This window comes from Lactuca serriola, chromosome 2, assembly GCF_051521515.1.
Source record: "Lactuca serriola cultivar US96UC23 chromosome 2, Lser_US96UC23_V15, whole genome shotgun sequence".
In the NCBI taxonomy this organism is placed as follows: Eukaryota; Viridiplantae; Streptophyta; class Magnoliopsida; order Asterales; family Asteraceae; genus Lactuca; species Lactuca serriola.
In genome coordinates, this window is record NC_136409.1 from 101,989,411 (window position 1) to 102,001,291 (window position 11,881).

At 38.0% G+C, this 11,881-nt stretch overlaps 1 protein-coding gene across 1 annotated transcript; it reads left to right on the forward strand.

The window, feature by feature from the left end:
• The first annotated feature begins 8,349 nt into the window (after nt 1-8,349).
• LOC145089425 (uncharacterized) lies at nt 8,350-10,009 on the forward strand. Its single transcript, XM_079027864.1, has 3 exons — nt 8,350-8,931; nt 9,031-9,469; nt 9,969-10,009. The coding sequence occupies exons 1-3, from the start codon at nt 8,350-8,352 to the stop codon at nt 10,007-10,009; spliced, it is 1,062 nt and encodes a 353-aa protein (XP_078883990.1).
• Nucleotides 10,010-11,881: the final 1,872 nt, after the last annotated feature.

Below are 11,881 nucleotides of genomic sequence, written 5' to 3' on the forward strand. Positions count from 1 at the left end.
ATATTTTTTGTTGTTTGTAAACTGTATATGTAGTTTCCAGAAAATCTGATATTTTCTGCTTGTAAAAGAGTTGTAGTCGTAAAACCATAAGACCCGAGTGTTGTAGAAATGTATAGTTCGTACATGTATCAAAAGTATAGTATGTGTATTCCGTAAATTTATTATGTTGTTAATCGCTATGTGGGTCGTTATAACCATACTAGATATGACTGTTATGCCTGTCATGATGTTCTTCAGGCGTCGCGCTAGGTAAGACATTTGTCACCCTAGACTAGCCTAGTCTTGCTGTAGCGAATAGCTCAGGTGTGGGATATCAACTCCATATTGATCTATACAAAAATTTTGTGCTCTCACTCCAAGAGACTCTGGTTATAACTACAGGACTTATGGTGTACACTAGGTAGGTACGGATGAAGGAATGTCTCACAAGAGCCTTAACTAAGTTTACGCGAATATTGTATCACATCATTCAGCGCTTTAAATAATGTTTCGTGTATGTATTTTGAACACAAATCATCGGTAATAAAAATATGTTTGTTCATATCAAAATGTCATATATTTAATGTTATCGACCCGATCAACATGGAATGTGTCGTATAGGCCCAATAAGGAAGCAAATCGGTATTTAAGGCCCATTAACATGAAATGAGAATACAAGGCCCAATAAGCATGTAAATAGGTATGTGAGGTCCAATAAACATTTAATGAGTATACAAGGCCCAGTAAGCATGTAAATGGGTATGTAAGGCCCAATAAACATGTAATGAGTATACACGGCCCAATAAGCATGTAAATGGGTATTTGAGGCCCAATAAACATGTAATGAGTATACAAGGCCCAATAAGCATGTAAATGGGTATTTGAGGCCCATTTTTGTTAAAAATGACATTTTTGGCTCATTAAGACGAGAATTTACAATAAAGGCCCATTTTGGAATAAAATGACATTTTTAGTCCATGAAACTGTAAGTTTCCAAATAAAGCCCATTTTTATGGAAAATTTACACTTTAGGCCCAGATCAACTGTATATTTTTATTTAAGGCCTTCTTTTTATAAGAAATGGCACTTTTGGGCCCATAAAACCGTAAATTGTCAAATAAGGCCCATTTTTATCAAAATTAACATTTTAGATCCACTAAACCATGGGATGTAAAATAATGCCCATTTTTATGAAATATTAACACTTTAGGCCTAAATAACCATGAATTATCAAGTTAAGCCCACTAAAGCCAAAAATGACACCAAAAGCCCATCTTGTTTATCTTTATTGTCAAATATGGCCCTTTTTGCATTCTTTCTTTGTTTTTCTAGAAAATTTTACATGTTTAATCCTTTCAACCTTATGTAATGTTACTTCAAATAGTTTATTTTCAAATAACACCAAAATTTGGATGGTATTTCGTGTTTATCATGTTTACATGGCATAAACACAATATATCATGAAAAATACACACATGCATGTATAATACTAAGATTAACCACAAAACTAGCTTGTACTCTCCCCCAAAAAGGTAGTAAAACTCGAAAACAAGGGGGTATGAAGCTCACCTTGGTGATGGATCGGTTTTGATGAAGAAATGAAAGAGAATGAAGGTGTTTTCGGCCTTGGAAGTTTCTTTGAGATGAGTTTTCGAATCCTAGAGAGTTCTAAGAGCATGATCACAAAAACAAAGTGTTTATGAGGAATGATCTAGCATAAAATGGAATAAATCAACTCGAGTTTAGTTAAAGACTTACCAGATGATGATACTTGATGTAAAGCTTCTTGAAATCCCACACCAAGGTCACGACATTTGTAATAGAAAGTGAGGTGATTTCATGAAGTTCTGAGAGGAAATTAGGAGTGGAATGAAGTTTGAGATATTTTGTGAGGGAAGGAATGGCCTTAGGCCGAGAATTTTAAGGAGAGAAGAGAGAGGGGATTATCTTGGTCATTACATGGAGGATTAGAGGGTTGGAACTTAGAAATATGTGAGACAAATTGAATGGATAACCTTTAAATAACAATAAGGTGTCACTAATTTAAATTAATTCAATTTCTCTTTTTTTATTTATATAACCGAGAATAAGGTGAGGGGGTGAAAAGAAAAGGAATATTAGGCTTGAATTGAATATCAACCGAAAATATAAAGCCCAATAAGAAATTTTTCGGCCCATTGGGCCCACATACACGTTTACATCCCAAAAGAGTAAAAGAAATGGGTTTTCGGCTCTTAGAGACAAGTTGAGTGGTTTTCGGCCCAATAAGGCCCATGAAGAGTTTTATGGCCCAATATGCTATTGCTTAATGAATGTAGGTCCAACTACGTCCCAAATGAGGATTCATAGCCCAAAAGAATCAAGTCAAGGGTTTACAGGCCCATTAGGCCCAATAAGAGAAAGAGAAATGGGTTTTCGGCTCTTAGAGACAAGTTGAGTGGTTTTCGGCCCAATAAGGCCCATGAAGAGTTTTATGGCCCAATATGCTATTGCTTAATGAATGTAGGTCCAACTACGTCCCAAATGAGGATTCATAGCCCAAAAGAATCAAGTCAAGGGTTTACAGGCCCATTAGGCCCAATAAGAGAATCTTGGTCCAATAAGAGGCTTGAAGTGGGAAGTTAGGGTTACAAGCCCAAAGTTTAGTGAATGTAGTGTATTGAATTAGGTTTAGAGCTTGCACGAGTGAGTTTTGATCCGAATTGACGTTTTTGAATGAACAACTTGTATAACATCATACTTAGTGTTACAAGATACAATAGAAGTCAATTACACATGGCAATAATTTTCTAGCCCTAAAATGCTAGTTATGACACGTTCCAACTGTAGCTAAAAGTTTGTGCATGGGATTGTCAGTCCCGTATAGATCTATACACAAATTCATGTTCTCCCTCAAGGAGACTCTGGTTCTAATTGTGACATCCCCATTTTTATGGCAAGAAAAGACCGATTTTGTTTATGCTTGTCTAAAAATCAAAGTAACATTTTAAAGAAAAGTGTTGCGGAACTTGTTTCCAAAAGAAAATATGATAAAGATTTATCAAAGCATTTTTGAAGAAATGTATTTCGTTAAAAACATCGGGACATCATGTTCGATACAGATCAAAAGCATAAACAGTACAATATAAGCCTTACTACATTATTTTGTATTTACAGGCCTATAATCCGTAATCCCTCATCCCAATATCATATCTATGCTCGTGTGCCACTACCTGTAATACAAGAAACTGAGTGGGTCAGGCTTGGGAGCCTGGTGATCACCTAGGGTTTTCAACCCATAATAAATAAATTTATTAACTTTATCAAACCAAGCAAACCCAATTACCCGTTCCTGTTATCCTCACTTTACGTCCCTAAAACATCTAACACAAGGGACCTAGTCTAAGGACTTTCATCGGGGTGACAACACTGATTCGGGGGTTCCTCAGCAATTTATGTCAAATAAGGCAACCATGTGCGGGATGGAGTACTGCTGGTGAACACTAAGTTCAAATAAACACCTACAGGTTGCGAGTCTGCTAGCGTTCCACTAGACTGTCTAGAATAGCCCGTGGTTGTCATCTATACTCCGCTAGATGATTGGATCATCTTAAAACATCGAGGCCTCTCATCATTTTATCACACATCGTCTATTACATCTACCCATGTTTTAACCAACACATTTTGTAGATATAAAATACATATACAGTTTAAATCATTTAAAACATGTATAAAAATCATTCATCCAACATAGATAGCAAGTATACAGACAATATGTACACTTAGCATGTAATTTATATAAAATACTTCATATCTATGTGTAAGATGAAAGTAACTATGCACTCACTTGTTAAAGTGACAAATCGAATTCGAGCAGCGCTTCGCTTCTTAACAATATGATTTCTTTCGATGAAACCTAGTATTATTACCACTAGATTTTAGTCTAATATTTATTGCGACTAGTTATTAGTCTAGATTCGTCATTAACTCAGAGTCTACTTCATAATCTATCAAGTAAGGAACAACCAAGTAGGATCATATCGGAGGTAAGGTCTGTTTGGTATACGAAGTATATTGTTTGGAAATCCCACTTTAAACAGCTCACTAAATCACAACCTAGACATCATTCCTGTAAGTAGATCAATCAGCATAACGACTTTGAATCACTGATAAATCTTATTTATAATAATGATATTATATTTATATATAAGCTATATTTAATGTATGGTAGACGTATCTCACTTATAGAGGGTTTTTATTAAAAATCAGGCTTCCCTGGAGCAGCCTTTCTGAGCCGAAAAGCTCTTCTTCTAGGAGCCGTCGAGCGTTCTGGGGCTTTCTTCTAGCGCTAGGGGTGTTCCCTAGGGCTTAGGGGGGGGGGTGGGGGTGGGTTTGGGAGGTTTATAGAGAGAGTATAGAGAAGAAAGAATGGGAAAGGTGTGAAGAAATGAGGGTGGAAGGGGTTGTATTTATAGGGTGAAATATAACTCATCTTGGTGCCACATGTCACCATCTGGTGGAAAGTCATGGGGAGAAAGCAATGGTCAGTATTGTGCCACGTCACCCATTTTCGCACATCATACTTCCGACTTCTAAAATCCGTAACTTTCTCATACGAGCTCTTTTTTTGACGTTCTATATATCCACGCGTAGGTAAAAATAAAATTTGCAGCTTTTATTTTGACTCCATCGGCTAATTCTCGACCGATCTTAAATTTAACAGCAGGAGGAGATTATACTGTTAAATGACTGTTTAAAATTCGTAACTTCTTCATATGGAATCCGTTTTCATCTGTCTTTTTATATTTGAGTTCCTATTAATGAGATCTTCAACTCTCATTTAGGTCGCGTTGGCGAAAAACCGCTCGATCTAAAATTCGAGTCTCGGGCTGTGCACTGCTAAGCCAAATCTTAGAAAAATCATAACTTCCTCATACAAAGTCAGATTTGGGCATTTTTTTATGCATGCTCTCGGTTTAATGTATACTACAAATTTTTTTTAGATTGATAAGGATAAAAAGTCTTCTATCGTAACTTCACTATTTACGTTTCCCGGTGTCGTGCCGGTTTTGCCGTAAAACATCGACAGGTCATAACTTCTTCGTTATAACTCGGATTTCGACGTTCTTTATATACCTAGAATCTTTTTTTCGACCACTACATATTTATGAATCGATATCAGGTTTATCTCATACTTTAATTTTGATGCTTTTTTTATCCTTTAATTATTATACTTTTATAATTAAGTATAAAGCACATAAATTCACATAATTCACATAATACTCAAATAATTCATCTTTATTATTTCAAAATGAGTTACATTGGTTGACCTAGACTATTACATCATCTACTAATGCTTAGCCCAGAAACACAGGCGTTACAATTCTCTATCCCTTAAGATGATTCCGTCCCGGAATCATGCATCAACAAATAGATGTGGGTAGCGACTCATAATGTCACTTTCTGTTTCCCATGTGAGATTCGGCCCATTAGAATGTTTCCAATGGACTAGCGTTAAATCGACCATCTTGCGTCGTAACTTCTTAGTCTTACGGTCAATGATTGCCTCGGGCTCTTTGATTGGCCTCTTATTCTCATACATTCGTAATTCTGAGATTGGAATTATGTCGGGAACTTCTCCCGTGAACTTCCTCAAATAACATACATGAAAGGTGTTATGAATACCATCTAGTTCTTCGGGTAATGCGAGCTTGTAAGCTTGGTTCCCAATCTTCTAAAGAACTTTGAACAGTCCAATAAACCTTGGACTCAACTTTACTCATTTCCCGAATCTTATAAGTCCCTTCCACAGTGTGACTTTAAGCAGAATAGAATCTTAAACTTCGAATGTCATCGATCGTCTTTTCTTATTAGCATAGCTCTTCTAATGATCCTGAGCTGCTAACACCCTTTCCCTAATCACCTTCAATTTGTCAGCAGTCTCATGGACTATCTCGGGGCCCATAAACTGCTTTTCTCCATCCTTAAGCCAACAAGACGGCGTACGACACTTCTGTCCATACAAAGCTTGATAAAGCGCCATCTTGACGCTCGAGTGGAAACTATTGTTGTAGGAAAATTTTACCAGAGGTAAGTGCTCATCCCAGTTACCTTGGAAATCCAGGGTACATGCCCTCAGCATATCGTCTAGTGTTTGAATCATTCTTTCGCTCTGGTCCCCCCTATCGATAATGCAGACGAAACCGTCGGCTTATCGGAGTGAACCTCGTGGATGGTAAAATGTAGATATGTTGCTGAACCCATTAACAGACCCTCAATCTTTGACAAACCAAGCTCAAGTGGGACAAAAAAGATACCAGAAGAGCCGAAGAATACACCCAATGTATCTTCAAAAACAACCAAAGCTGAAAAGGAGAAGCCAAAATCAAGCTTCAACATTCATAAATCTCAAAAGCAGCTGGCTGAACAGAAACGCCAAAGAAATCAGAGATATATGAAGAATCTGAATGAGAGAAAAATGTTTTGGCAATCTTAAATCCCTAACCATGTTCCCTCCAAGAAAGAAGCAAATGTCAAAGAAAATGACAAGCCAGAGATCAAAAGAAAGGAAAATTTCAGTCCGAGCTCCTATTATTCCAGAGCTCAAAACCGCATGTCCAGTTTCAGTTCCAACACCAAAAGACAGAACCGAATATCCAGTCTCGGTTTCAACAACAAAGCTCAGAACCGAACATCCTGTTTCAGTCCAAACACTAAGGCTGAAAATCGAAAGTCAAGTTTCGGTGCTTCTCAACAAAAGCCTTGTTCAGCAAAGGATGTTAAAGGGAAGGGAAAGCTTGTGTCAAATTTTGACATCAATAATAAGAAAAGGTTAGCTAACCCTAGGGATCAAATTAAAATTCCAACTGACAAAACACCAACTGGTACACTACAATTTAAATAAGACAAAAATAAAATAAAAGTGTGCACCATCAAAAGAAAAGACCAAACCACTCTAATAAAAAGAACTTATCTTGTTGATCTTTCTGTTGCTGTTCCTTTTTTTATAAAAGACTCACCAGGGCCCAAGAGACTTTGGGTTCCTAAATCTGCTTGAATTCGCAGGTTATAAGTGACGAGGAGTTCGACGATGAATGGTATATAGACAGTGGTTGCTCACATCACATGATAGGGAGGAAGGAAGAGCTAAGGGAGTTTCGGTCCCTTAAGGATGGTGGATGTGTCAAATATGGCAATAACTCTTATGGTATAATCAAAGGATATGGGATGATAACCAACGGAGAGTTCACAATTCAAAAAGTAGCGTACGTAGAAGGACTACAACATAACCTCATTAGTGTATCTCAATTGGTTGTGGGAACTGGACTGAAAGTTTCATTTGTTGATAAGGGATCGGAAATTATTGAGAAGCAATCCAAAAGGGTTTTGTTGAAGTTTGAACGAAAGGGAGAAATGTATCCTCTAAACCTCAACCCAATTCGAGGAAGACTAGCAATTTGCCTATTATCCAAGGCGAATTCTGATGAAAGTTGGTTATGGCATCGTTGCTTACCGCACCTGAACTTCAAAGATATTAATAAGTTGGTTCTTGGTGATCATGTTCGAGGTCTTCCAGTTCTCAAGTTTGATAAGGAACATCTATGTGCTGCATGCGAGATGGGCAAATAAAGCCGAAAAAGCCATCCTACACGTATCAATACCAAGATCATTGAAGCTCTCGAACATCTGCATATTGACTTATGTGGACCTTCGGCTATAGAAAGCATCGGTGTTAGTAAGTTCATTCTTGTAATAGTAGATGATTTTTCACGCTTCACCTAGGTTTTCTTTCTTAAACAGAAATCAGAAGCGACTCCTAAGTTGAAAGCTTTTATCAAACAAGTCGAAATTCAACTGCGAAAGGTGGTGAGGAACGTTCTAAGCGATAATGGGCTTAAGTTCAAGAACAAACAGTTTGAAGACTTTCTAACCGAAAAAAGAGTATCTCATAACTTCTCAGATCCTTATACACCACAAAAAAAATGTAATTGTTGAAAGACGAAACCGTTCCTTGTGTGAGGTAGCCAGAACCATGTTGAGCTTCGCTTCTCTTATGTTATATTTCTAGGCTGATGCTGTTGCAGCTACGTGCTATATTTAGAACCGATCCTTGCTTAACAAGCGATTCTCAATCACTCCGTATGAGATTCTGAACAATCGAAAGCCCAACGTCAAGTTTTTCCACGTGTTCGGTTTCAGATGCTTCATTTTCAACTCCAAAGAGAACCGAAACAAATTCGACGTCAAAGCCGATGAGGGCATCTTTCTTGGTTATTCACTCACCTCAAAGGCTTATAGGGTTTTGAATAAACACTCAAACGGATTGAAGAAACCTACTACATAACTTTTGATGACAACTACATGAAGAAAGTCCAAACATTCGATAGCACCATGGGGGAAATATTTCCAGAATCAGGACAAGTCTCGGTCCCAATTTCCAACTTGTTCGAAGAGTATATAAGGCTGTTCGATGAACCAGAAAAGGCTATACTCTCAGAGGCGAAAGCAGCAGACAACAAAATCGACCATCTGAAGAAGATTATCGATGAAGCTGCAAAAGATATGGAAAAAGATCCTCCTAAACTAGCTGAGAGTCAACCCTCAGTAGATCCTCCTAAAAACAGCTCAATGTTCGAGGGGGAGGGTCCATCTGTCACCAACACAGCCGAACTGCCAATCAAGGGGGAGTATCCAAATCCAACTCATGATGGTCCAGTCGAGGGGGAGAACCCAACTCCATCTGCAGGGGAGCATCCCACTCCAACCGAGGGAGAGACTCTTGAACCTGACATGGGATACGCTTCGCCATTTGAGGGGGAGAATGCAAATACAAATGACGAAGATGATCAATCAGACTTTGAAGAAGAGGTTAATGTAGAGTTGGATCCTGTTTATGACCCGAACTGCCCTCCTCTGAAAAAATGGACTAAGGATCATCCCCAAACACAGATAATTGGTGAATCATCTGAGCGAGTTTTCACATGCTCTCAATTGAAAGCGAAGCAAACTGCATTATTCTCTCATGTTGAATTCTGCATGTTTAATTCGTTTGTCTCTAAAATTGAACCGAAGACGGTCAATGCTGCACTTGATCATGCCGATTGGGTACAGGCAATGCAAGATAAACCCCATGAGTTTGAATGTAATCGAGTTTGGAGACTGATTCCCACACCAAAGGATGTGTCTGTGGTCGGCTTAAAATTGGTCTTCAGGAACAAGATGGATAAAGAGGGAAACGTCATTCGCAATAAGGCTCGGTTGGTGGTAAAGGGATATTGCCAAGAAGAAGGGATAGACTATGAGGAGACCTTCGCTCCTGTAGCAAGATTGGAATCGGTCAGAATCTTTCTAGCATATGTTGCTCATAAAAATTTCGAAGTTTTCCAAATGGACATAAAATGCACATTCTTGAATGGAGAGCTAGAAGAAACGGTGTATCTTGAGCAACCTCCTGGATTCGTGAATGAGAAATACCCTCATCACAACTATGTGTTGGATAAAGCTGTGTATGGTCTGAAGCAAGCACCAAGGGCCTAGTATGAAACATTAACTCGCTTTCTAAAAATGTCAAAATTCAAGCAAGTTTTGGTTAACCCAACCTTCTTTCGCAAGAAAGAAGGCGAACATCTAATGATATTTCAGATTTATGCCAATGATATCATCTTTGGCTCGACGAATCCTAGCTTAACAGCTGAATTCAGGAAGCTGATGGAGACTAAATTTGAAATGAGCGCAATGGGTCCAATTAACTTTTTTCTTGGATTAAATATAAGATAGGGACCAGAAGGCATCTTCATCAACCAGGAGGCCTACACAAAGAACTTGTTGGAAAAATTTGGTATGATGGGAGATTCAAAGGTGAAGGTTCCCGTGGTGTTTGGTACTAAGTTAACACCATCTCTGGAAAAACCTGCCATTGACGTGACACTCTATCGTCAAATGACAGGGTCTCTCATGTATCTAACAACTAGTAGACCAGATATTATGTTTTATGTTTGTTATTGTGCTAGGTTTCAAGAAAATCCTAGAGAACCTCGCATGGTGGCAGTGAAGAATATTTTTCTCTATCTGAAGCGAACCTCATCGCTCGGTCTCTGGTATCCAGCAAAGGCCGGGTTCTTTGTTCAAGCCTTTTCTGATGCTGATCTTGGAAGATGCAGTATAGATCGAAAGAGCACAACGGGAGGATGCCATTTCCTTGATGGTAAACTTGTTAGCTGGCAGTCTAAGAAGCAGACATGTGTGTCTCTCTTAACAGCCGAAGCTGAGTACATAGTTGCCGCCTCATGCACCTCACAAGTGATCTGGATACAAAGTCAACTTAGGGACTATGGGCTGAGTATGAAGAAGATTCCTCTCTATTATGACTCTGAAAGTGTAATAAGAATATGTCACAACCCAGTGCAACACTCAATGAAAAAGCATATTGCACTCAGGTACCATTTCATCAAAGACCACGTTGAAGACGGAAACGTGGAAGTTCAGGTTGTTAGGTCCTCAGACCAACTAGCTGACATCTTCACTAAAGCCTTACCAGAAGCAAGCTTCAATAAAATTTTGCAAGGTTTGGGAATGATGGAAGCAGAGTCGGTACCGAATCCTCAACCCTCTATCTGAAAAATAGACAAGCGAAATAGAGCAAACGCTCGGTCTATTTCTGTTCCGTAATTTTAGGGAACCAAAATGAACCGAACGCTCTGCTTATTTCGGCTCCACAATTTTAAGGGACTTAAATGAACTGATCGCTCGACATATTTCGCTTCAATTCTTTAAAAGTTGATTTCGGCTATATATTTGTAAACTTTCTTTTCCACTTTTTACTTGTTTTATTTTCTCGTTTTTCTTTATTTCTAAAATTTTTAAATTTTTTTTTTGCTTATTCTTGTTTTTATTATTTTTCAGAAATTGCAAAAATCCAAAAATACTTATTTTATTTTATTTTATTTTTTAGAAAATTCGAAATTCCAAAAATATTTTATGTTTTAATTATCTTTTGTTATCTTCTCCTTTATTTTGTTTTCTTGTTTTTCTTGTATGTGTGGTTTGTTTATCTATTCTTCTTTACTAGGTACCAAGTACGTAGTTGCTACATGAACTCAAGCTGGGGCAGGTATGTCAATTTCAATATGAACTAGCTAAGCGTCCATAGAAGCATGTTGCTGCATGTAGACCGAAGCCTCTAAGACTTTGAGTGAGGCCTTGTTGATTCGATCTATACCTATTGTTTCTTCCCAAACAGGACAATACATTCTCTCAAGTCGTGAGCTACCTTACTCTTCTCAAATGACTTAAGAGTTTTCTGATCTGTCACTCTTAAAAGCAGGGGTGCTTTCGTTTCTTTAACCACCTCATCTATATTCTCCATATACTTTCGTTTCATCAATGTAACCCTTGAGACTCTTAGAAATTACCACTGAGGTTTATGGTTACAAAAACTCTGAGTTAATGATCTTAGGTGTGTACACCACGTGCTAAGTGAGACCCAAAATCCAACACTAGTGATGAATTGACGGTGAATTTTAATATTCAAGATCTCACTTGTTACCAGATGAAGTCTCTTTTTATTTTCTTGCGTGATCTTTATGAAAGTGTCAAACACTAAGGCATTTCTTCCCAAAAGATCCAGTTTAGTTTTTGTTTTTGATATTTCTATTATAACCCCTGTCACTACAAACATATCCAACCTACTTGTTCAACAGACCACATCGGTCTCACAAGTACTTTATCCTACGTTCAGTCTTATGTTAAGTATCGACGTTCGGTTAAAGATTAGCCACCCACTAGAGCCTATTTATGAAAAGAAGCCTTTCAATGTTTCTTAACAAACATTTGATCGTATTCTCACGGGACACCACACAAGCACTTCACGTCTCTCTTGACTTCGAAGGAAGAAGATTTGTGCCCGAGATCATTTGCTTCATGT

Coding starts and splice junctions, on each gene's coding strand:
- LOC145089425 (XM_079027864.1), top strand. CDS start 8,350: ATGGGGGAAATATTTCCAGAATCAGGACAAGTCTCGGTCCCAATTTCC. Junction 8,932..9,030: donor TTGGTGAATCATCTGAGCGA/GTTTTCACATGC, acceptor ATTGAACCGAAG/ACGGTCAATGCTGCACTTGA. Junction 9,470..9,968: donor GTTGGATAAAGCTGTGTATG/GTCTGAAGCAAG, acceptor TTATTGTGCTAG/GTTTCAAGAAAATCCTAGAG.